Here is a 26,693-nt window from a genome sequence, read left to right as displayed (position 1 = left end):
GTGTTCGTATTCCATTCGCTTCCTTTCACTGAAATGGACCATGCAGTAATGCTGATGATGGTTTCAGTGATTCTACTGGCAGCTTGTTCCTTAAGGGACTCGTTAAGGAAAACTGTTTATTTTATCTTTTTCTCTTTCATTGGCTTGGCATTTTGATGGGGTTAATTTGTACGCCCATTTCATTTGCCCCAGTAGTAATGCAGTATGAGGTGTTAATTTAATGTATTTAACATATCCACATTTAACTTTTTTCAGCTACCACTTGTGCCATAGAAGCAAGGAATGAAAAGTGTGTGTACAGAAATTAAATCTGGAATGATTTATTAAACATTGTGCTTTTTTAGCATGAGTGCAACATTACGATGCAGTTTTTCCAATTTCATACATAAACATTTATATAAAAACAGCGAAAGTAACATACACGCTCGTAGAAAATCGAACGACTTTAACGTTAGTAAGAATGACGAACCTACGACTTTTTTTTCATTATCATTATTATATTTTTTATATTCCAATAACAATGTCTACTAGCCGGTCTCGTGGTACAGTCGTCAACTCGTACGACTTAACAACATATCCGTCATGGGTTCAAGCCCCAAATAGACCGTGCCGTCACACATAAGACTGACTATCCTGCTATGAGGGGTAATCCAAAAAGCCACTGAAAGCCAACCCCACAAGTGGTCCAGGCAGGCCTTGACCGACAACGGTTGTTGAGCCCAAAAGATGTCTATTTGTGAAGTAAATGTAGAACGTTGCTGTAACTACTACGATTTTTATATTAACATGTTTTTTTTAGTTCCAAAATCCGCGATTTTTTTAAACTTTAGTATGTTTTTTTTTTAATTCTAATAGAGTTTATTTACTTGAAAAAACTCAATATGCAGGAACTGGTTAAGCAGTACGCAAACTAGGTTGCCGCGTGGGACCCCGAGAAAAGGAACCCACCCCCTGGTTTCGAATTCCTCATACAATTCCTCGCTCGACACATCAGAATGGCCTATATTCGTCTTACCGCTTAGGGCCTCCATTAGTGTTAATCCGCTACTGGCAATTAGTAGAGCATAGATAGAGGAATATTCTAATTTGGATGATTGTCAATAGTATAAATGTGAAAGCTTTTGTAGACAATGGCAGTACTGTCGCATAGCCGTCGATAGCGAAGAAAAAATAAGACTGAAAATCGTCCAACAAACCAACCAACTAACCGACCCAGCGTACAGTCTACGGTTGGTAGGGCGCATTACTGGGGTATGCCGAGATGGGTATATTTGCGCTCTCTGTTTGTGGATTTTCCAATCCAATTTTCATCATATCCGCCTTCCACCTGTTCCACGTGTGAGAGTTTTCTTTCACGAGTCAGGGGTCTCACAAATCGGTCGCGTGCACAGACGGTTCACAGCACAGACCGGCGGGGGGATATTGTCATCGACGTTGTTGTTGGTTGGATGGATATGTGTCAGTAATGAGCTGATAGTACTTGTATGGTGTGCGGTCGCGTGCCTTAGTTGCCGTGTGCACACAGTTTGACGCTACCCGACAAAGTTAGCCAATGTGTAACATCAGTTATCACTTTCCACTCGAGAGGTGCACAAGAGGCTTGTGTGTGCCATCGTGAAAGGCGCTACGGAGCAACACTTACTACTACCACAAATCAGCTGCGCAGTGACTTAACGACGCACTCCCGATGTGAACGATAAAGTTGATGTGAGTGAAACGTTGTCATAGTTCCGGCCGGAAGTGATTTTGTTTGGTTTCAATGGATGCTTATATTTGCTACACATGTTAGTGAAGTAGTTAAGTGTTCGATTGATGGTGCATTTGAAGCGTGATGGACACATTGTTGGCAGTGCCTGTCGATTCTAGCGTGTGTTCGATTTCCGTGCTTCAATGAGGTGTTTATGGTATAAAACACCTTAATGTGAACTGGTGGTGGCAAAACAGATCATGCTCCCGAAGGACCAAAACAAACTTGGTTGCTTGTACCATAGAAGAGCTTGCACATGCCTCAATTTGATCAAATTAATAGCAACCCAAAGCTATGACATTTTATGTTCCCCTGCAACAGCAGCGTAAGGCTGGTTCGCGTTGGGGTGGCCTCGATAGCGACAGTTTAAAGAACAGGTAAATCTTTTGAATGTTTTTGTGAGTAGGTGAGGGTTTCATACACATACACCACTGTTCACTTGGTTATCTGTAGCATCTAGGCTGATAAAGAAATAACAATACATTCGCATACATGCAACAGATAAACTGACTGAGGTGATCAAAATTGGTTGGTTGTAGTTAGTTATAAGATATTTGTTGACATTCATTTTGATGAGAACTCCAATACATTTTTTTAAAGCAACATTTCTTATCATTTGTTTGTTATGTATGATACGATTGTGATGGGGATGTTAGATGCAATACGAGGTAATGTTTTTGCATGCTTTGAAAATTAAATGATCACACAATGTCAAAATGCCCAAACACGTGTTCCTCTTGATCAGGGTATTGAGTACAAGGATAGTTACTCAGGCTAGGATTAGGTCGTAGAAATTAAAATAGATCGTGGCGTGTTTTTTATGTAATTGGATTAGTATTTTCACGTCGAATCTACTTTATTCTGCTAATTTACGTGTGTGTAAAACTATGTTACCACATTCAATGACTACCAAACCATTCGATTTTAAACGTTAAAAACATGTTTGAAAGCATAAACTATATTTTAAACAGGTGTAATATAGGTATTCTAGCTAATATTATTTTTCAAAGGGAACGGCTTTGGCTGTATTGCTTAGTGTAGTAGTAATTAAAACGAAAACAAGTCTGCAGACGGTGATGAATCAAAATATTGTTCTTGTATCGTCTACAATACAAAGCCAAAGAAACTAAACTAGATGAAGATAATCAGATCACTGCACTATGTCAGGTTATGTCCCACGAGCATTGTATGCAAATGAAGTGATGTTTATTTATTATGAACATTCAAACTGCTAGCATCATTTTGAAGCTAATTTCTATGTTACGTGCAGCGGTGTAAAGTTAAAGAAAAAATGTGATCTGGATGGTTATTATTTTCAGAACTAAAAAGCTTATTTTTTCCCCAAACGTTCTCCAACAGTTTACTAGAAAATGTGTTAGCGCACTATTCGATTATTTTTCCTCCTCTTATCACGAGCTCCGCACTTTTCTGACTGCACAAGAAATGATTTTAGTGGTTCCCTTAATATGATGCCGTCTATTCTGTAATGAATGGATGCAAAGCAAAATCACCGAGATTCTACATAGTTATCATGTGCGTGGGGGATTGGTATTCTACATCAAATTCGTTCGAATGTAAGCCATACATGCGCATAATCCGCTGGTGAAAAAGCAAGACAACAATACGAAAGCGAAAGAGCACCAGCATAGCGCGCTGTGTTAAAGATTAAGGTTTTAATTTCACTTCCCATCATTTACGTTCTTCTTCTACTTCAATCGTCGGGATGGCTAGAATGAACCAGCCGACCGGCATGAGATGGTCTCCCTGGTTGAAGATCGCTCAGTTTCGCCTTCTGGTTTTGAGTTCGCCGCCCTCTTGCACTTTTGCTTCTACCCTCGCTTTCGTTGCTTATGTTGTACCGTGGCACAGTCAGGAGCATTGTCAGAAGCTGCCCAAAACAACCACGAAATTGGTTTCTAACGAGCCCTGAGCCAAATGGTTTTCGCAGTCTCAGATTCTATGCCCATTCTTTTTTTCATCTGTCCTTCTTATTATTTCTCCATCTCGTTCTTTCTTCTTATCTGAATCATGCTAGTTTCGTCAAAATAAACCATTTGGAAGGGTTTATAGATCACTAGGGTTTTGTACTAGATGAAGTGATATTTTGCTTCAATATATGATAGGTACACCGTCAAAAAAAGCAAATATCAGGCGGATATTTGTGTATCATTGTTAAAAAAAATGTTGTAAATTTGTCAACAACATCGTGTGTAGATTCGATTATCTTACAGCCATAACGAATACAACTGATTGTGGTATAGAAATTGGGGATATAAAAATATCAATAACATAAACGACAATATGTAATAGCGGTTTTCAACCGGTAAGAAAATTCCCACTAACGGGGCGATTTTTGATCAAAATTTTGCTAAATACCATGAGGGTTGCCACGCTCTCCCCCCGCTCATGAACTTGTGAGTGGGGAATGAAATCCTACAAGCACTCTTCATGGGTTGAAAACCGCTTATATGAGAAAATCATGAATCAAATTCTGGTAGCACAATTGACTGGTGGAATCAATTTCAAACCCTCTGGAAACTCCATCCCTCACTGGAAATCATCGGATCGATGGAAGAACTCAAGTCCAGCACTCATTCTTTTAACGAAACTTTCGCTCACGTAAGAGAGGCCGCTGTTAAGAAAGATGTATGCGTGTTGCGATGAGTGCCAGCTTCTGTGTTACCCTGGAAAGGTGCCAGCGTACCCTGCCATTGGAGGAAGCTCGTCAGTGTATTGGAACAGGTTAAATCTTTCCAACAGCTTTTAAAAGCCTCCTTGGGAGACTGCGTCAAGGTACACTTGCATCTCGCTCTTAGCGACGAACCATCGCCATCTTTCGACGGCATGCACACATACATATATACCTAGACGGTGCGACCACGGGCCGTGTTCGTTGAATGGAGGGTTTCCGCTTTTACCTCACACTCATCCTATTACCCTTCAATTGATCATCTTAGCCTCGTGGTGCGGCCGTCTGCATTTGACGTGTGGTATTTCTCTTTATGGGCTTCTTTCTTGAGCGTTATACATCCAGAGCCTCAGAGAGGGAGTGTGCAACGTTGCCACGTTGTGCCTAGGGTACGTACCACATGTCAACAGAGGTTGGTACCAGGAGCAAAGGTACGCGTATGCTTTTGCGTACTTGTTTTATGTTTTTGCGTCGATCGAGAGCCGTGTGATCGGACGAGATGCGGTGCGGGGATGTCAACGTATGTTGTCCCGGGGAGTGAAAGCAGAAAATACACATAAAAATGTTGAAGCAATATGGAAAGCTGCTGGAATCTCGTAACCGAAGTAAATAGGCTCGATTGGGGTGATGTGGTTTTATGCTGGTAGGGGTAAGGGATGCGACGTTGAAGTGTCGTAAAAAGAATCATGTGACGATCATGTTCTTTAAAATTGCTTCATTTTTTTCTCATTATTAGTTCTCACAGTTTTTGTATCGGGTTTTGTTGTTGGCAGTTGCTTTTGCAGCTTTTCGTTGCCTCTTCAGGTGAACATGCCGCAATCGGTATAGAGAGGTCATCCCGCACAGGAAGAAACCTCTCTGCAGTTATAGGCTTCGATGTGATAATAATGCAGTCTCTATGAATCTGTATCTGTGTAGATGATACAAAAGATTGCGTTAGGATGCATATAATTGATATTTATTTGCTTTATTTTTAACAGCATATTCATTGATTTAACTCAAATTTAATACATATTGGTATATGTGTATTACCCACTGTTCTTATTTGGATTTTATATCTACGATCGCACGATTCATTTCATATGTTTATAATTCCTTAATTATTCTCGTGAAGGAAAGGCAAATTATGACCATAGTGGTATGGTTATTTCGTATTATTTTGAAATTCGAAAATAAAAATAATTTAAGAATTTGAGAGAATATGATATAAACATTAGCAGGATAGTAATGTTTGCGTATGAAAAAGGCTCGCTCAATACGGGGATTGAACCCAAGACAGGCTGAGTCTTTGCTGCATAGTACATCTTGGTTACTGAATGTTGGATCGGGAACATAAAAACTTTTAAAAATGATTCTGCTCTTTTGTTTAGTACAACAACGAATTATTTGATGGTAATTACCCATTCGCGCATTCCAAGCTTGGTTATTGGATAAAATATACGTTTACTGATAAAATTAATTATTATAAAATTATGAATTATTATAAATTATAATTTAACTGATAAAATACATAATGTACATATGTATTATACAATGTTGTTGTTTTACATTACAAAATATATTTATTTTGTTTACAGAAAACTTGGATTAGATCTTGTACCTCGTTCTGGCACCCTGGCAGTGGACCCACAGAAAATTGGTATAGTATCGCTTCATCAAGTACACGTGAATAGTGCAGAAAATGCCAAGGCAGCATCGGTACGTAATCATTAATGGAAATGACCCGCTACGTTACGAATATAGTAGAAGCTTACATTTTTCTATTCATCTTGCAGAATCGAGGTACACTTCGACGAAAAGCTGGCAAAAAAATACATACGCATCATCTGTACTTTTGCATGCGTGATTTTGGACACCGGATAGGCGACGATGCAGAAATATACTTCTATCTGTACGATGGCAACACGAACCGCATGCGTGCGCTTTCGGAGCGTTTTCTAGTGCGTATTGCACGAGATGGGTTTTCGACCTACGTGGAAACAAGCCACAACTGCACTATTTTCACCGATCTTGGATCGTCTGACCTGAATCAGGATCTCTATCTCATCGCAAACGTAATGCGCGTTGGTAAAATGCTGCACTCGGAGTCGGTGAAGAAAGGTGACAAGCTGACAACTACAACGCATGCCTACCGCCGACCGTACGGTGTCGGAGTGCTGCCTCTGAATGAAATCGCTCAGTTTGATTATAGTGTAGAATCGGAGGAAAAGGAATTTAGCTTTAAGATTTTCCAGTGCGAGGAGAAAGACTACCACCAGTTGCACGAGCTGATCATCAAGAAAGCGAGTGGAAAATTTCAACCGATCAACGCTAGCACCCAGAGCCATTATGGATTGGTGGTTTCGATGAAACTTCTTCACGGAGAAATCGGCCAAGCAAAACTGGAACAACCAATCCTGTTCCAGGGAACAGCCATCACCAAGAAAATAGGATTCCCTGATGTAATCATGCCGGGAGACGTACGCAACGATCTCTTCCTAACGCTAGAAAGGGGGGAGTTCGAGCGCGTTGGTATCAGCACGGCAAAGAACATTGAAATCACAGCGCTTGTGCTGGATGAAAACGGGCGTATGGTGCAGGAGTGCATAGCGATCGCGTCGGGAAGCCCGTTGCAGGCATACTATAAATCGATGGTGCTTTACCATAACAACTCTCCGGCGTGGAATGAAACGATCCGGATGTTTGTGCCTATCGATAAGTTCAGTAAGGCGCATGTTCGTTTCGAGTTTCGTAGCTGCTCGACGAGGGACAAGTCTGACCCGAAACTGTTCGGGTTTAGTTTTGCGCGGCTTATGGAACCGGGAGGTGCGACAATCGCCGATGGAGCTCACGAGCTGTACGTGTACAAGTGTGAAGACGCTCTGAAGGTACAGCCGAACGTGTATTTACGGCTTCCCTGTTCGGCTGGTGACCGGCAGGCGCAGGGTGATTCACCATCACCGTACCATCGCAGTTCGAAGGAAGCCTTTTACGTGCGCACTATCCTTTGCTCAACAAAATTGACTCAAAATGGAGACTTGCTGTCACTGCTTCAGTGGCGCAACAGACCGGAGGGTATACAGGATTCGTTGCAGCGCGTGCTGCGACTGCACAATGAGGAACTGATCAAATTCCTGCAGGATGTTTTGGACGCGCTGTTCGCCCTATTTTCGACCGATGATGGTAACAGCACGCCTCACTCGGGGCTTGTGTTTCACGTACTAGTCAACATATTTAGTTTGATGCAAAGCAGCAAATTTCAACACTTCAAACCGGTAATGGACGCGTACATACGCAATCATTTTGCTGCTCCGCTAGTATACCAAGGACTGCTTTCTTCGGTGCAACATCTGGCCGACTGGCTGACAACAACCGACAATCTTGAGCCGATCGTGCAGTGCTTCAGTTCGCTCGAGTTTATTTTCAAACTAATCATCCAATCGCGCAAACTGTTTGCCCATGCGTCCGGGGGCCAATATGAGGATAAGTTCAAGAATGACCTGTTTTCCGTATTCCTGTCCCTGAATGGCATGCTTGCGGTGCCAAGTACGACACAAATCCTAGCAACACAGGAAGCGCTGCTCAGTAATGCAGGGGTGGTATTTGAGCAGCTACGTACCATCATCACTCGTCCGGAGCTGGAAACGCTTGTAAAATCCATGCTGGACGCTGTTCCGAAGGACGCTCAACCGCCCTTGATACAAGCGAAGCTGAAGTCAATCAAGGATATGGTTTCCGGACAGTTGTTTGAAGACGACGAACTACGTTCAGTCATCTTAAACATTGCCTGCAAGCATCTTCGCATTCATCTAGCTCGGCGGGACGAACTGCGATTGTGCTCAGAAATTCTCGCCGAAGTGTTGATCAAGTTGTATGAAGCGAAAGCAAAATCTGGGGAGAAACCATCGAACGCCATCCATCACGATCTGGATACTTTATTTGCCAACATCTTTCCCATACTGCTGCAAACTATTAATGTACTGAGCAATGGCGGTAACGAGAATCTCGTTTGCTCCTTGTTTGCGGTAAAGCTAGGTCTGCTGCAGCTGCTGGATGAGTCACACTATCAACGTATGTGGGATAGACAACAGACTGGCATTAGTCCAACCGGTGGAGGATCAGTCGTCGGAGGAAAGGAACTCAAAGATTTTATCCAGCAGTGTCTTGCAATCTTCAAGGACATCCTCGAACAGGACTGGATGATATTTTCAAAGGACTGGTTGGTGATGAAAATGGCCGCCAATGACGTGTTGCGACGAACTTTGGAGGAGCTGGCAAAACCCCTCGTGTATCGGTTCCTTGGTCCTCAATCGTTTGATTCACAGCTGTGGTGGTCGTACTTCAGCGTTGCTGTTATTTTCCTCACTCAGCCGTCACTGCAGATCGAGCAGTATCATGAGACGAAACGGCGCAAACTGTTGAGCACTCACGGCGATATGCGCGTTATGATGGGCTTTCAAATATTGAGCATGTGGGCGCAACTTGGAGAGCACAAACTGCACTTTATTCCGTCGATGGTAGGGCCGTTCTTGGAGGTAACACTTGTTCCAGAACCAGCATTACGGAAAGCTACCTTTACGGTTTTCTACGATATGATGCAGTGCGAACAGGTAGGTGGATACGGTTTTCAACGATTTTTTTTTTTTGCTCTTTATATGATCATGAGAAAATGTAAATAATGCCAACTGCAAAACAGGCTAATGATGGGGACATCATTAATATGGAAAATTTATGAAGGCGTTCGAACAGCGAGTTTTAAAATGGTTATATAACATGCTTCGGAACTAACGTTGACTCAATACTATGCATAGGTGATAACAGCTGGTGTATGCTGTTATATCATACCTTAAACATTATGTTGCAATCGACCTTTCGATTTTGTGCCGGAGATTGCCTTAAAAATCAAACCTCTCATGGACCGTCGTCCGGTAGCAAAAACTGCGTGTACTTACTAATCAGTCCGGCTCCGTTGTAATTACTAATCAGTCTCGAAAGACTGTATAGACCGGCAAGAACGCGTAGGCCGTTACGCCAAATAGTAGAACCTTACCATTGCAACAAGTTTACTATTATTCTTGCTAAAGTTTAATAACTAATTTCTCTTCAATTTTTTCAATAATTTTATGTTTCATTTAGCTTTTCTATATTAGCATTATTTATTGAATGTTTACCATGCATGCACTCTAGACATTATCACCATGTTAAAGTGATATAAGTTATTTTTTCAAAGCTCCTAACCGAGCTGGATCCTGACTCGGATAATGTAGTTGCTGTTGTTGCATTGCTGGCGGAACCATACCATGCCCAGAACCGCCGCTGTTACCAACACTGCTGGTGCTTGGACCAGCTGCCGGAGCTGGAATACCTGAAGGACCGCCAGCTTGCTGCTGCTGATACATTGAAGCATAACTTGGCGCCCCCGGAATCAGCCCGGGTGGCAACTGGTGTATCTTCATTCCTGGTGGCAAAACTGCCATTTCCGATGCTTGCAAGTTAAAGTAGTCGGTAGGATTGGGTGGCATGGGAAGCTGTCCTGGGAGACCGGGTACGGGATCGAAGATTCGACTGCTACCCCCGCCACCACGAGGAGCGGAGTTCTGTGCGTATGCGGTCGATTTTGCTTGCGAGTGGGCCCACTTGATGGTAAGCTTCTTTCCTCCAAGAACAAGCTTGTTAAATGTTTTCTCGGCAGCCAATTCAGCTGCAGCACGTTTGGTGTACTGGACGAATGCGCACTGCTGCCTGGGAACTAGTGACACCGAGCGTATTTCACCGTAATGGTAGAAATTATCCCGTATGTCGACCTCAGTGATGTGCTCGCCCAGATTGCCTACATACAGTGTAGTGATCGTTTTGTCTTCCGGTGGGTCAAGAGTTGGTATCGAAGCAGCGCGTTTCATCAGCTTGTCCGCAACCGGATCATTTCGGCCATAGTACCGGTCACGAATGTTTTGCTCCGATAATGGATCATCCGGTTCAACGGGTTTGTCATGTCGGTAGGGACACTCTTCGCCTCGTTTACATTCACCCTTCACCCAGAACGAGCAAATATGAGGTAGATTGCGCTTGTAGTAGGGTGCGGTACGAGCTAGTTTGGCCAGCATATCACTTGCGGCTAGCGATTTGCCAACTGTTCCTGCGGCAACCGTATTATCGCCACCCGCTTTCAGTTGCGATTCAATGTTTTGGATGTAGAATTCTTTGTTTACGTCACTCTCTGGAATTTTATCCTGTATCTTGAGTGCAGCGTCTCGCACTTGTGTTGGTAAGCCGTATTCCAGGTCTAACAGACAAGTTTGACAAACGTTCTTTAGCTTGCTACACGTCTGGCAAATTTCTGTCTTTTTGAAACGCATCCTGGCTCCGGGACACCAACGAAAGATGGTGAATGGACGTGTGCAGATCTTGCATTCTTTGCCGTAGCGTTCTTTAATCTAAAGAAAACAAAAAATCCGATGACAAAAAATAATGATAATTAATTGCGGGGAAACATTGTGTCGTCACTTCCTCACAACACTCACCATACGAACATACGGATTGTCCCCAAGGCATGTTTGGCAAAGTATTGGAAATTCCTGCGAGAGAATAGCATAGAAATAGCAATAGTAAAACAGTCACAATCCCATTTTTTTTCATAAACACAAAATGCTTACCGAATCTTCCCAGTTCTGTCGATTGTATGTATTGGTCGTTTTGGACATAGCCATTTTGAAAGCTTTTATAAACACTTAATCTGTGTAAAAACAAATATGTTCACGTCAATGGCAATGGAATGAAGCTGTATTTTTCCAAAAACAAAATCTATTGATGAAAAGCTGTATTTTCCTTAAAACACTCACGCTTGGAAAATACAGCACCACGACTTTTTCTTCTTTGCGTTCTGTTGTGACGTTTGACAAATGACAGCAACAAAGAGTGTTGTCATAGCAGCGGGCGAAAATGGCAGTGTTGCCAAGTTGCTGCCTATTTGTTTGGACGTTTTTTTAAAAAACGTAGCGGAACTTGGAGCAAATGTGCCACCTTAAGCATTTCAAGTTATAACTCACTAAAACGTGTTTTTCAAAAGCCGATTTAAATCTCATAACCATTTTACATCTATTTCCTTACTTATAAATGAGTTTCGCTTGAAAAAAGTGCAAACAAAATAGTTTTTGAAGCGTTTTACAAAGGGTCCAAAAAGACGTTGTTTTTTGGGCTATGGGGCAAGAGTGCCACTCGTATGGGGCAAGACGGCCACCTGGTTAAAATAACCGTATTTCTTAGATAATTGGAAATTAGTACGTTTGTACCACTAGTGTATGTATTCCTACATGTATTTAGTCACCAATAAACCCTTTTTGACCACCAACTGTACCACAATATGGTATGTTACTGTTCTATTTTTCTGGCGTGGAATCCGCTCACAATAGCGCACCATTCCGCAGCACGCTACAACAATGTTTACATTTTTGACAGCTCGCGCCTATGAAAGATGGTGGCACACTTGCCCCAAATAGAGATGGCTCTTTTGCCCCAAAAGTTGTAACTTTTTTTAAATTGAATTTTTCAGTGACAAAAAGAAAGTTTTTTTCAACTAACCCCACAAAAAATTTCACGTTTTCTCAGCTATATGGTGGTGTAAATATTTTCTCGGTTGATTGTTCGCATGATTTTTGAGAGCTTATTTGGTTGGATTAAAAAATTATAATATTCTGCTCAATTTTGAAACTCAACGTAAATCAGTTCAAAACAATGGGAAATATCGGTTGATCTATATGAAATTAGGCTCAGAATACCTAGTCATTGGAAAGCAACCAACTGTATACACAATTGATCATTAAACTAAAGTTTTTAAGGAAAAATGCTTGGTGGCACTCTTGCCCCGTATGGCACACTTGCCCCAAATTCCGCTATAAAAAAATACAATCTTTATCAAAGAATCGTTCGTTAGGGCGAGGGTTGCTGTAAATGTGCATAGCTTGAATTTACTTAATGCACCTTTTCTCGCAATATAAAAAAAGGATTTTTTTTCGATTGAAATCTTGATTATAGCAATTTTGCTTTTCATTTGCTCTTACTATTTTATTGGCCGCAATGAACAAACAGTGGGAAGATTTAAAAAAAAGTATGACACTATCATACCGCAGTCAAAACATACCCCTGACCTTAGGACACTGGTAAAACTGTACGTTTTAAATATCCCACGGAGATTTGGCGATGGTAATCAAACAGAAAGCGATTTCCGACCCATGTAATTGTTTAATAGATTACCATGTGGGGAAAAAGAGAAGCAGAAATTGTGCAAAATTCATGACCACAACCGGTAATAGTACAATTAGTGGAGAGGAGAAATAGCACAAATGTGCTGCATGTTCCTTTTTTCACTCAAAGCTACTCTCATTCGCTACATAGTAACTAATGGAATGCTTTGTTCAGGTGGCAAGTGAAGTGTGTCTCAAGCGAATGCTACAACATATGGAATTAGATTGCACCGTTGGATCTGGTACAAGCGATAAGCTCTTGCGGAGGGATAACGACTTCACCGGACCCAGGCAAGAAACTTGGCAATGAACTGTGAGGTACATAATTATTATCAAAATCAGTGCTGACGTCATTATTAACGATGAAGTAAGCATAGGCGTCGCTTCTGAATGAGGTTGTGTTACTTCAATTGTTCCAGGACAACTGCACCATTGACACGCACGGCGGCAATATCATTGGGGGTTTGATTCGACAACTGAAGAGAGACCAGAGTATGGGGGTTTGATGGAGAAACGTTTCTGCCGGGCGCTGATTAATTATGCCCCTTCGGTACAATGCATGATATTATTAGAATGAAATGAAGTAACGCGTCAGATTTTCGTTTGTTTTACGATCTTTCCTTTATTTTTCGAATCTCTAGAGTGAGAAACATAAATAGAGAGAGAAAGAGAGAAGATAAAGAGGGAGGAAGAGACATTTTCTAATGCTGATGTTGTGCTTGGCTGCCCCTACATTCAAACCGCCCCCCATGTGAATAGGGTGCGCCTTGTCCTCATTCTTTGTCAGAAATTGTTATTTCGGAAATATCACCCGATAGTTGATTACTTGCATTACTGTTTACTTTGAACATTGAAATTAGAAACATTTCCTTAAGTGTGTGTGTTTGTTTATAATTTAGTCTGCCCAATCAGGGGATCGATCGTTCGCATTTGTTATCGTTTTTGCAAATAGTACAATGAACGTGCATGGTTCATCGGTTGTTTCGGTCATAATGCATAATTTTACGCACATTTACGGGTTCGATTAATTTGTTTCTCTGTTTCTACGTTCAGTGGCAGGCAGAAGATTTGCTTTTCCATCTTAGTTTTCTTCTCATATGCTGTCTACGGTTCCTACTAAACACGACGATTATACACTATAAATCCCAAGAGTTGTCCCTAGCCTTTCGTGTATGCCAATATTGATCTATGCGTTTCTTAAATTCAACCCACCTAATCACGATGTTATGTATCCGGTATAATTATGTAATTTCCCGTTTTATGCCCAACAATTGTCGATTACCATATATTACTGTTCACAGTTCTTGCTTGTTTTTTTCCTAAGAATAGTTGTATTCGTATCTACCCCGTACAAGTAATAACTTAATATTGCTTCCATCGAAGAAAGAAGAAATCATAAAAGAAGCTCAATAGCATAAGAACATACATATTATCGTATAACAATTACCGATAGGCGGCATTCTCTTAACTTTCAACGATAAACGCGGTGCATTTTCATTTCTGTTTGAGACACACACACATACATGGAAAAAGCCTGTTATCGATTTCTATTTTTTACGTCTTCGAGACATTTCGTGATCTTGTGAAGTTGCGGGTAACTGTTTTTTTTTCTTCTAAGGGATGTTAAACCCGTCGTTATACAATTCAATTGCCAACCGTTCGTCAAACCGTAAAGATGGGTTTGTTTTTGTTTTGTCGAAACACACTACTAGTTTAAACATCATCTAATGGCTTCATCTAAAAAAGATTGCTTTCGTTTTCTCCCTGCGAAAAATGTCCTGCAATGTTGGATGCTAGCGATAGTTTGCTTTGCGAGAGGAATTTGCTCAGAAGAATATTTTAAAACAATAACCATTTTGGCGACGCGTGTTGTGTTGCATCAAATGATTTTCATATTTTTTTCTACGAATGCCTGTTATGTTTGGAACATTCTGAAAGGGTTGATAGTGTAGGAATTGCTATGAATAGTTGATTGCATTTTCTACTGTTCGTATATTTTCTAACAGAGCTTCGAAAGGTTAAGAACGGACAATTATTTTCTATGCAAGAATCAAGATTGCAAAGTGCTCTAATATATGGCCAATTTTAACATACACACACGCACACTAGCACTCCCGCTTACACCGCATTGCACTTGGTGAGCCAAAATTGAATCTCTCCCTCTAATCTATCAGCAATAATACTAACGATCTTTATCATTCGCTGGTGTGTACGGATTTGTGTTTTTTTTTGTGGAGCATTTCTTGGATGGATTCTTGTTCAACTAACATCTGGCTAATAGTAGAGAATAGTTCATTGATGAACTACGACTGCTTCCGCATAGTTTTTTTTTTCTTTTTGAGCAAATAGCATTTACGCTCCAGCCTGGTTATATCCTTTCGTTCGTGCGATCCGATTGGTACGTACACTTTTGGACGTACAACATCTGAGCTGAGCATTCAAATTTGGTCACCAATTTATATTCTCCCGTCGCGTTCGTTCCCTAAAAATGCAAAGCCACTTTTTAAAACCGTCGTCTGATTCTCATCGCTCACTAGGTCGACGTTTCGCTGACGACTTGACTACGTAAGATCCGAATCAGATGCACACCGGTGTCCCGTACATCCGGCCATTGCCGCACGATGGCTATTAGCACGAGTGTGCAGAAAAGCGTCGTCAGCACACGCAGCCGCGTTTTGAGAAATGGCACTATGATCCCGGCTACCGTTGCCACCAGGAGCAGGATCACCTGCAGCACGGTCAGCACGACGTTGATCAGCTTCACCACTACGGCACGTGCATTTGAGTTGTAAATGCCTTCCACCGTAACGTACTGCTGCTGCGACAGTTGCTCCATCTTGGAAATGCGGGTCTGGCAGTTTTCGAGAATTTCGTTCACGTCTCGCAACCTTTCATCGCTCTGGTATTGCACCTTTTCCTCCAGATCGGCGATCGCTTGCTTCAAATTCTCGCGCTCGTTCTGGTGTAGCTCGGACAGATCATTAATCTGCTCTTCCAGCCGGTCCGCTCGGTACCGCTCGTTCTCCAGCGCCATCGAAAGCTCCGTCACCTCCTTCTGGACCAACTCGACCCGGTCGAGCCGCTCTTTCAGCTTCCCGTACTCCTCCCGCAGCTCGTTGAGGGCCTTGTAATTGACGCACCGCTGAGTGCAGCTTAATCGGTGTTTGTCCGACCCGAGCGGTATGCTATCACTAGTGACGCTGCTACATTCACTGTCATGTTCGCTGTACTTCCCCCCCGGCCCAGGACCGTGATGGCGATGGCCCGAAGACACGGCATGCAACTGTTGGTGTTGATGGTGGTGACCCTGCCCAGGTGTAGTCCCAGCAGCCCGTCGTCCCTCACTGTCGCTTATGCTAGTATTGTGTTGATTGCTCTGTCCGCCTCCGCCACCACCACCACCACCTGGCCCACTTGCATTTGGTGTGGTTTGTTGCCCTTCCGTACCGCTCCCGACGTCCATTCCGGAAAGGTCACTGTCAGCCGCGCTGCCGGTGTACCAGGTCGATGTGAGCTGATTAATGTTGTCCGCACTGCCAAACTTGTTCCGTATGAGGTGGGCGAACTTCCGCGGCTTTGAAATCACAGTCGCCGACAAACCGGTCACACCATGCCGGATGTTGCCACCGACGTTTCTTAGACCCTGGCCTACGTCACGCAGCATCTCGCGAGGCTGCAAGAAGCTCTGCTGCTGCTGTTGATTGGTCGCCACTGCTAGCTGCTGCAGATTGGGCGGCAACGTTTGACTGCCACCCGCAAGCAGCACCGCTTGTTGCTGCTGCTGCTGCTGCTGCTGCTGCTGCTGGAGTAGCAAGCTCGCCGCAGCTGCAGCGTGTTGTTGCTGCTGCTGTTGCTGCGTTTGTTGCTGCTGCTGTTGTTGATGTGCCTGCTTTTGTTGCGTTTGCTGCATGTCCTTGTATCGCTTGTTGTACGATTCCAGCTTCTTTTGCAGTTGCGAGATATTGTTGGCGCTTTTTTGATTCTTTTTCTCGAACACTGCCTTGATGCGCTGGAGCTGCTGCTTGTCTGCATTGGCTGCAAGCTTCAAATACTCGTTCACATTGGAATCCCGCGCTTCCTGCTCCTTCCGAATCAGTTCCTTCGTGCAAGCAATCTTGGTGGTGATGCGATCGTATGCCAGCGGCGCACTGCTCCCTCGCGAATGGCCCTTCTGATGAGCGTGGCCGTGCGCTTGGCCCGAAGAGCCCGGCAGCGCGGTCCGTTCGATGGAATCATTGCTGTGCTGTGACACGGTTGTCACATTACCATCTACCTCCTCCAGCAAGGGTCCAACGCCGGACAGATTACTGTAATCGACTGGCATGGTGCTTCGCATCATCTCCTCTAAGCTGGCACCTGCGCTGAATGGAACACCACTTCCACCTCCTCCACTGGCTGCTGTCGTACTGGCAATCGAGGACGAATTGCCCGTCGCAGGCGTGGTTGTTGTTGCTGTCGTTAGCATTTCCATTGTCGTCGTAGTCATTTCCAGCGCACTGCTGCTCCCTGCTGGCTTCGCTTCCTCGTGGGACCTTTCCCTAGGGTGCTTATCTCTGGAACCACTACCGCCACCGCCACCGCCAGCAGCACTGTCTCCACTTCCTAGCCGCTGCTGTCTTGGAAGGCGTCGCGGTACCACCGGGCTGCGAATCGGTCGATAGTGCGATTTGTTGGATTCGTACGGATGTTCTTCGAGCGTGTTGCGATTAGCACTAGTCGAACCACAATCAGTAGCAGACCCTCTGACTAGACTACTATAACCACCGCCACCACCATTACTACCGCTGTTTCTCTCTTGTGCTACGTTTGCCGTCCCCGTTTGAAAACTGGTCACTGTGGATGATCGCGCTGCTGCTGCTGATGCCTGTGCCGTATCATGTAAATCCATTCGCTACATGCGCTCTCGCCCCCTTTGCCAGCCAGCCAGTTTGTCGATAATTATTGTTGAGACGACCCGACACACACGCTCAACAATACACCCGCCCCGTCGTATGGACGCGTAACGCACCAACACCTATACACGACGGTGGCGCCGCTTGCCGCTGCCGTTCGACGACGGACAGCGCCCAATCAGAATGTCGTCGCGACGTCTGTGCACCAATTTACCTATAGTTTTTTATGCGTTCCCGAGGGCTTCCGCAGTTACGAAGTTGCCCTTAGGGGTCGCCCAATCGTGCAGTTTCTTTTTCCTTTTTGTCGTACCTGTGCCACCAGGCAGGATACGTTCCTTTTTGGATTGTTCTTTTCAGTCGCTTTTAGAATGCACGGCGATTACCTGCCTCGCCCACCCCCACCACCTTCCTCCGCCTTGTTGTCGTTGACGCTTGGCACGATTGCTTCGATTAGTGGGTAGGGTGTGTTGCTGCTAGTGATTCATCGTTTCTACCACCACAATGATTGATTTGGTCTCGGTCTCTGTGCTCTGTTTACTCCATTATCGCGTAGTGGCGTATGGCAATCTCTATAGGCGGCCCAGTCAGACAATACTTCCTCAGCGCGGATCTGTTGCTCGTGAAAGGATTGCCCCCCAGAACTTGGGTATCGTTACGGAACTAGATTTGGTCGTTTTCAAGTTAGGCACAGCCCAACAACAGATTCAAAGCGTAAATCCACCCTCCTCAGTAGGAATGTCCCGCTGCTGCCCTGGTATTTGCTGCGCGCTTCAATCGTTAATGTCAATTAGACACAAATCGCATAATTGAGATAACGAAGAGCCACGCACTTTTCAATCGTTCTTTTGTGTATAGCTTTGTTGGTTTGTTTTTCTCTGCTCTGTGTAATGTGCAGTTCCTCTACACTAGCAACCATTTCAAATGCATCATATTCACCGATGCATTAAAGGGATACACTGCTTTTTCGTTGGTTTCCCGTTTGATGACCGTCCCTTGTTGCAAATCTGATGATGCATCTCTCTACCCTTCCTGCGCGTCGCCCGTCTCGCCTATGTGTTGCTGCCGTCGTAACCTTCTGGCATGGCCGAAAACAGAACGCATAGTTTCTTTTTTCAGTGCTGTAACTTCAACGCAAACAGACGAAGGTCGTGCGGCAGCTGCAATCAGAGGGCATTTTAAGCACTGCCTTTATTCTGTGTGTTTCGCATTTGTAACAAGGGGCTCGTGTTCCTTGAACGCACATTAACCAACCATCCAGCACTTATCACATTTCACAACAAACGGCGAGTCCCATTAACGCAAAAAACTAAACGCAAACCACTCGGTCGGTCCTGGCTGCAATGTCGGTCGTTTCGTTGCGGCAGTTTTGCTTTCTTTTTACCGAGCTTCCCATCAAATCACATCACTGCACTTGGGATTTTCGTTCCGGGGTGAGCTGTGTGTGTTGTTCGTTTGCCTGACAAATTTTCGTCGAAATTACAGTAAAGGCTGATTCGTTCAATGTGCTCGAATTCCGGAGCTACTCGAATCGTGCTGTTCGGCGTGGCGAAATGGGGTTTCGCTAGTGATGGGCAATTTTTCAATATTTCGGTAAGGTACGGAAGTTGTTCCTTACCGCAAAGGAACGGAATGATGAATTTCGCGAAATTCCGATTCGTGTATTTTTGGCATAAGAATATTAAATCTACTTTAGTGAAGCTTTTATGCAAAATTATTATAATTCCATAATATTATTTTTATTATATTTAAATATTTTAGATTTAGTGTTTTGCGACTGTCTTATGCAATTATAAGTGTCTCCCTAGTTACGACACCCTCAAATTACGACGATTCGCAGATACGACGATTTAATTTTGTCGGTTTAAATAAAGTTGTCAATGCGATTCCCCAATTACCTGATCTTGAATATCTATATCGAGGAAACGGCTTTTGGAGTAAAATTAATATATTATCGAACATAGTTTTAAATAAAATACACGATATCATATACATCGACTATCCAAATTCGGTTATTAAATTTATACTCACAAGATATTCGACATACGACTATTTCGACTTACGCCTTGCGTTGGGACATTTTTTCGGTCCCAAATACAGCCTTATCCGAGGGTCACCTGTAAATTTTGAACAAAACAAATATGTTGGTTATTTTTTAATCAACGTATTTTGTTATTCTTATGATAAAAGTATCTGAATAATTAAATAGAAGTGTATACCGAGGAGTATTAGTGTATTAGTCGATGGCTCCACAATATTTACACCTATAGCCGTTGTAACCTTTAGCCGGTCTCATGTTACAGTCGTCAACTCGTACGACCTAACAACATGCCCGTCATGGGTTCAAGCCCCAACTAGACCGTGTCGTCATACGTGTAGGACTGACTATTCTGCTATGGGGGGGTTATCCAAAAGTCACTGAAAGCCAACTCCACAAGTGGTGCAAGGCAGGCCTTGACTGACAACGGTTGTTGAACCAAAAAGAAGAAGAAGATAGCCGTTGTAATATTGAACTTTATTATTGTATATCAACATTGGTCCGAACTTCCTATGAAACGAACTGAACGAATCTATCAGGTTCGGAACGAAATTGTCATCACCAGTTTTCTTTGGTTCTGTCAAAATCATCCGTTCGCCGAGCGGGAAATAATTTTTAAACTGGATTGGATTTTTCATCCCTGTCCGGAATGTGCTACTTTTTTTTTTCTACGGAAATTGATATGTTTCGGAAAAATACGCATTTTTTATCGATCTTAGCGAAATAACAAGATTCAACAAACATGAGATATCGCTTGGCATATGGCATCGACTTGCTTATCTCTTGCGAAACTATTGATTTTATCGGCCCTGTAACAAATTCCATAGCGTGTAAGTGTTGATTTGTTTTGGGAAGGTGTTTGCGGTATGAGTTAGGTAAAATAGGTGGATTAAGCCAAGCTGTATTTTTTTTGTATTTCATGACGAATGCCTGCATCGTACTGTTGTTCCAATAGATGTAGAGGTCAAAAGAATGATAAATGGACGATTATTTTCACCGACTCGTAATTTGTTCTCCCGTTTGTTTCTACAGGTTTCACGTGGATCATTCCGGTTGGTAGAAAGCGAACTGATTGACAAGCTGGATTTGCTCATCAGTGAGAATAAGGGCGACGATGAGTATCGGGAACTGTTTAGCACGATGTGAGTAATCTAGCTTAGACTGTATGTTGTATACTTTATTTCATCTCATGAAAATCGTCACTAAGAACTAATAAGAATGGGTAAACTAGTTTGAAACTAAATAATGACTAATTGCATACTAATTTTAAAATAAGTCTCGTGTTCATACTAACTCTAATCTCTCAACACTCTGCTTTAATCGCGAACAATGATCTTCATCAAAATCATCAACTACATCGCCATCACTCTATCATCATGATCCTCGCTAATATCACCCAAAACATCACGATCGTGCATCATCGTCGTCGCGTTCTGGTTCACATTCTGCTACAAATTTGTCCGTGTCGTGTTTCTTCTCCTGTTTGCGCCCATCTACCGTGAAAACAAAACGACCTCAATTGCACATATGCACCCAAACTGTAGGGAGCAACTGTGTCTAGCGTAAGTTATCACTAAACCTTCGAACAAAACTAAACCCACTTTATTAATTGTGTGTTGTTCAATACCATTGATGCAGTATGACATAGCCTTAGTGTGGAACATAATCGATTTCTTTGGTTTCTTCTGTATTTGTTTTTAAATATTCAAATTACCGATCGACTCGTACAGCCTCCTGGAACGGGTACAAACGGAGAATCCTTCCTGGCGCGAGTCGGGAATTGCATTCATTTCCTCCGTCACGCGGTTGCTGGAACGGCTGCTAGATTATCGTAGCGTCATGCAAGGGGACGAGAATCGCGACAAACGTATGACCTGCACGGTCAATCTGCTGAACTTCTACAACGACGAGATTAATCGCAAGGAAATGTACGTTCGATACATCTACAAGCTGCTGGATCTGCATCTCGGTGCCGAAAACTATGTCGAAGCTGGACTGACGCTGAAGCTGTACGCCGACATGCTGTCCTGGGATAGTGAAAACATTTCAGATGAATCGAACGGGCCCCGGGAATGGGAACAGAAGGAGAAAATTTATAAAAACGTAAGAGATGATGCTCGCGCTGGGGAGATCAAGGATGTCTAATGTCTTTGTGTTTTCGCGTTTATCTTACAGATCATAAGCTATTTCGATAAGGGCAAATGTTGGGAGAAGGGCATCCCGTTGTGCAAGGAGCTGGCTATATTTTACGAGCGCAAACGTTTCGATTACAACCGGCTGAGCGATGCATTAGTTCAGGAGGCAAAGTTTTTCCAAAACATCCTGACTCAATTGCGCCCAGAGCCCGAATATTTTCGCGTCGGATACTACGGTACAGGATTTCCATCGTTCGTCAGGGTACGTGTTTTACGTGGGATGCAATGATGCAATTACACCCTTCGCGTGAACTATATGTTCTGTTCCTTCCTTCCCGTTTAGAACAAACAATTCATCTACCGTGGCTTGGAGTACGAACGCATCGGTGCATTCATCCAGCGGCTCCAGACCGAATTTCCCACTGCATTCATTCTGGACAAGAAGCAATACCCACCGGACAGCTCGATTCTTAACTCGCCGGAGCAAAGGTTTCACGTCGTCAATGTGCGCCCGATCGCCGATCCGTATCATCTGAAAAGTGCCAAAGTGACCGTCCCGGAGAAAATTTCCAAGTACTATGAAGTGAACGACGTTACACGGTTCCAGTACGACCGTCCAGTACACAAGGGCACGGTAGATAAAGATAACGAGTTCAAGTCCTTGTGGATCGTGAGAACGATCTACGAAACGGCCCAACCGTTGCCGGGCATCTTACGATGGTTCGAAGTTAGTAAGACGTGAGTATTGCTATTGTTTTGCTTTTATGACACGTTCTGCACGACACTGCAGTATTTAGGTTGCTTAAACGTTTGGTTCTAATGATACTATTTTCTACCTTTCTGCGGCACAGATCGGAGCACGAGCTAACACCGGTGGAGTTTGCTTGCGAAACAATTGCCAACGTAAACAAGGAACTGTCCGATCTCATCGTACAGTACCGTCTGGATCCGAAGCGCAATTTAAACCCATTCACGATGCGCTTGCAAGGATCGGTCGATGCGAACGTGAACGGAGGTTTCAGTAAATATCAGGACGCATTCTTCTCGGAACGTTTCGCGAAATCGGCCGAGGGTCGCGATCAGAGTGTGCATGTACAGCGGCTGAAGCGGTTGATTTTTGAGCAGATGCAAATCCTGCGCCAGGCGCTGGAACTCCATCGCAGTCTTGCCCCGGAACAGGTGCTGCCGCTGCACAATCGCCTGTCGGAAGCGTTCCTGGAGCTGGAGAAGAGCACGTCCGAGTGGAAAACGAACATCAACATTCCAACCAAACCGCTGCCTCCGCTACCGATTGGCCAGCAGCAGCAACCGCATGGTGGCGGAGGTACAGACCTATACGGTGGTGGTACGGGAGCAAACGGGGGGAAAATGGGCCTGTCCAATGGTGGAGCACAAGAGCTAGCGTACTTCCCGGAAGACTACGACGGCACGTACATGTCGGTGAACAAAAAGACTCTCTCGCTGTCCGGAATTGTTCCGATGACGGCGTTAACCTCCTCGCCAGCACCTCACATTCCACCGCGCGACAGTACTGGTGCAGTGATGCTGCCTGCAGTGTGTTCGCCGACCGCGCCACCATTGCCACCGCGGGGCCACACCCCGGACAAACGCAGCTCCAATCCGATGCCATTCACCGAGTACGTAGAGCAACAGCAGCAGCAGCTACAGCAGCACAGCAGTTTGCCGGGCAAGAATCGGCAGAAAAAGTATTCACTGTATGAGATTTCGCTCAACGACAGTGGCAACTATGGCAGCCCGCGCAATCTGGCCGAATTCCGGCAGGGTTTCTATCGCGATTCGGGCATTTCCACCAGCACGCAGGAATTGAACAATCTCAACGCAGCATCGTCCTCCGGGGCAACAGGCGGTGGTCCCTTGCCGCAAGGAGGAGAGGGCTGCGCTCAAACGCCACCGCACCAACACTATCACCAGCCGATGACCATTACGTCCGCAGCCACAACATCCCACGATGATTACAACATTATTGCCAATGGCAATACGTTGCCGGTTATGTCCCAGCATCCGGTCCGTGGTCATCAGAAGACAAACTCCAACCCCGAAGCGTACCAAAGCATTCCAATGGTGGCCGGAACGACGGCGCCTTCCACCGGTGGTACATCGGTGCAACCACCGCCACCACCGATCCCGCCCAAATCGGCTTCGCTGCACCATCAGCACTCTCTCCCGGTGGGGAGCCTCGGTGGGGGAGGACTGGCCAATAATAATATTAATAATAACAACAACAATCACAGCAATAACAACAGCACGCTTAGCTTCCATTCCCAGGGAGCGCATGCGCAGCATCTACCGCCACCATCCCACTACCACCATCAGCGCAACCAGTCGCTTAACCTCAGCACCAACAGTTCGTCCGACGGGGAGCAGCTAAGCTTGAACGACATTAGCCCAGCGCCTCCACCAATGTTTAATGATAATTTTAGCGACTCGTTCAGCGACGAATGTGACAATCCGGCACCAAGCTGTGGCAGCGTTCCCATTAGCCAGCACGCAAAAATGACACCCAGCCCAGGCCGGTCGGTAGGTGGTGGTGGCTCCGGTGCGGCTGGGGCTGGTGTGGTAGTAACGCCAGGCGGCTACAACAGCTCCACACTGAACGGATCAGCATCGTCCGGCGAAGCGCTGGAGCTCAGCTCGATCACGACGACAACGACTACGACTACGATCATTTCTCTCCGAAGGGATGATGAGGATGAAATATTTTACTAAAAACGCGCATTTCGCAATTGTGTGGCGCATATGAGTTGTATTTTGCGGCTATGGAAAACGAAAAGCAAACAGCGTAACACTTTTCTACCACCGATCGTTTTTGATCGGGCCGGTACAAGGTCATGATATTATATGAAAGCGAAGGGGGAAGTCGAAGGGTGAAGTGGGCGTCGATAGACAAAACATGTGCAATCACTTATTCTTACCCACATTGAACCGGAGACACGATAGCGGCTATCTCAGATAAGAAAGCAACCACATACCAACGAGAACTAATATTCAGGAACGTCGTAACATATACGTGCGAAGAGTAACCATTTATAATACTAGTGTGAAGCAAGCAAGCAAGCTATTTGCTATATTTATAGATATACAACAAAAAAGAAAGATAGAAAACCCCGTAAGTATGCATATATACAGACGTGCGCTCATAATTTAACTAAACAACAAATTCCACACAATGGATATACCTCTATACAATTACTAACATTTCATTGCAACCGCCCAGCACATTGGTAAAACGAATCGTTTGCCCAACCAAGCAACAACAGTGTATATGTGCGAGCGAGTCTCATAATTATTGTGAATTGAAACCCAATTTGCCAAAACAACAGCAACCAATTGTTTAGAATTATATGAAAGCTAAAGCTAACGATAGCAAACTGTAACGCATTCGCAAAGCATGGGGGCATCTTCATGTCGCGCGATGCTGAGTAGTAGAAATAGAAACCAAAAAAAAAAAAAACATTATGATTGATGCATTAATTTTGCATTATACGTACAAGTAATACGATACAATCATTATTCTGGAGAGGAAGGCAAAATCCGGCGCAAAACGAGTGTGATTTCAATCTAGTATTTTTAGGGTTCAGAAAGATCTGCGTGGAGGGGAATGGGATTACGAGATACGGTAATTATTAATAGGAGCGCCCCCACCATTGGGGCGCGAAGCATTTCCAGCATTTCATTCCAAGGAATTTGCTTTTTATATGCTTGTCCGTGCTAGACCATGCATAACTAAACAATTACCTCCAAATACTCTTGCGATGTTACCGTTTCCGTACTCTCTCTCGATTCTCTTACATTTTTCTTCTTACCTAGTAGTTTACCTACCTAGTCAGCAGAAATGGTGTAGAACAATTTAGTCTCGGAAAGCTCTTGCTAAAGGCTTCGAAGGGCAGCAGGAAAATGGATTTTAACTCTTGTAAAAGCGAATACAAATAGTTGAAGATATTAGCAAAGATATTGAGAAAGGATAAGAAGGGTGAAGAAAGGAGCTAGAGGGAGAGAGACATTCATTCTTATAGGAAATGAACTAAATGTAATTGTACTCTGCAGCACTCTTGTTGGTCAAATCCAACAGGAATTTTCAAGCAGCCTGCCCAAAAAGGGTGCCATAGAGTCCAATTTCCAACACATGAAGTTCACTTCCCATAAGAAAGAGTCAAGGAAGTGTCCCACAACTATGAGAACCCCTGGAACCCCTGTAAAGGAGATTAAAAAAAGAGCAGACAGACCATTGCTTGATTATATTTTAGTTTTAGTTTTCGGTGTGCAGCTTTCCAGCAGAGCACTGTTTACCTACTCAACCCCTTTTGTCGGCGTACATATAAAGTTCAATATATTGACCCTTTTACGAAAACTACCTAATAAAACAGTGCTACTATACCAGTAGTGTACGTTGTGCAATGTTTCATTTCAGCCAAGAAGAAAGAAAATCCTGTATCTTTCTTTTTCAGCCTGTCTGCCGACAAGGCCTGGCTGGTCACCGTCAGTAGTAACTCTTCTCAATCATCCAATCTCCGTCATGTCCCGTTATGCCAGCCATTGTGTACTCACTGCGCTGCTCCTAATACCGTAGGTCAATTACAGAATATCCTCGTTCGTTCTTCTGCTCCACATGCTATACTCGAAGCGCAAACCGCATTGAACAGACCATTTGCATCCATCGCTAGGATATTCACTACTAGAGCAGGAGCATTGAGTAGAGAGCAGATCTTATGTTACCAACCGGTCATTCCATAGCGATTACATGGGATTCAATTTATCACAACAAACCTGTTGAAACGGGCGAAGCTGGGACTCTACCATTTTACCTGGAACTTACCTTTTTAATCTACAGCAGAGATGTCAAACACTTCGGAAGAAGATTTCAAAATTCAGTCTTAATAACGAAGTACAAAGTAAGTTACTCATAGTGGCCGTTATTGGAAAGGTATCCGCGAAGATGGCATGTGTTTTAGTTCTTG

General features: G+C 44.0%; 3 protein-coding genes across 9 annotated transcripts in view; 1 reads left to right on the top strand and 2 right to left on the bottom strand.

The window, feature by feature from the left end:
- The window catches only part of LOC120949953 (dedicator of cytokinesis protein 4), a 61,084-nt gene extending 34,966 nt beyond the window's left edge, over window positions 1–26,118 (top strand). For 4 of the 6 annotated variants that reach the window (XM_040367608.2, XM_040367604.2, XM_040367605.2 and 1 more), the window contains exons 5-12: window positions 6,014–6,134; window positions 6,212–9,025; window positions 20,615–20,724; window positions 21,127–21,144; window positions 21,313–21,685; window positions 21,758–21,979; window positions 22,061–22,455; window positions 22,569–26,118. In XM_040367608.2, coding sequence (XP_040223542.1) covers window positions 6,014–6,134; window positions 6,212–9,025; window positions 20,615–20,724; window positions 21,127–21,144; window positions 21,313–21,685; window positions 21,758–21,979; window positions 22,061–22,455; window positions 22,569–24,444 — 5,929 coding nt within the window. In that variant the 3' untranslated portion in view covers window positions 24,445–26,118. Of the gene's footprint in view, window positions 1–1,456; window positions 2,125–6,013; window positions 6,135–6,211; window positions 9,026–20,614; window positions 20,725–21,126; window positions 21,145–21,312; window positions 21,686–21,757; window positions 21,980–22,060; window positions 22,456–22,568 lie in introns of those variants that run through there. The other 2 variants (XM_040367612.2, XM_040367611.2) reach the window with 2 other exon arrangements.
- LOC120949955 (pre-mRNA-splicing factor RBM22) lies at window positions 9,535–11,381 on the bottom strand. 2 transcript variants are annotated; one of them, XM_049606826.1, is made up of 4 exons: window positions 11,255–11,348; window positions 11,069–11,148; window positions 10,937–10,990; window positions 9,535–10,849 (listed from the first exon to the last, which is right to left on the bottom strand). In XM_049606826.1, exons 2-4 carry the CDS (start codon window positions 11,120–11,122, stop codon window positions 9,632–9,634), a joined length of 1,326 nt encoding a protein of 441 aa, XP_049462783.1. In that variant the 5' UTR covers window positions 11,123–11,148; window positions 11,255–11,348; the 3' UTR covers window positions 9,535–9,631. The 2 variants fall into 2 exon arrangements, with proteins under 2 accessions (XP_049462783.1, XP_040223548.2); XM_040367614.2 differs by having other exon boundaries at window positions 11,069–11,381.
- LOC120949954 (transmembrane and coiled-coil domains protein 1) lies at window positions 13,252–19,108 on the bottom strand. The gene has a single exon (XM_040367613.2). The coding sequence runs from the start codon at window positions 17,541–17,543 to the stop codon at window positions 15,189–15,191; it is 2,355 nt and encodes a 784-aa protein (XP_040223547.2). The 5' UTR covers window positions 17,544–19,108; the 3' UTR covers window positions 13,252–15,188.
- Window positions 26,119–26,693: the final 575 nt, after the last annotated feature.

The sequence above is a fragment of the Anopheles coluzzii genome, chromosome 2 (genome assembly GCF_943734685.1).
Source record: "Anopheles coluzzii chromosome 2, AcolN3, whole genome shotgun sequence".
NCBI classification, from domain to species: domain Eukaryota; kingdom Metazoa; phylum Arthropoda; class Insecta; order Diptera; family Culicidae; genus Anopheles; species Anopheles coluzzii.
Note: the sequence above shows the minus strand (reverse complement) of the source record. Positions and strands in the feature narration are given on the sequence as shown.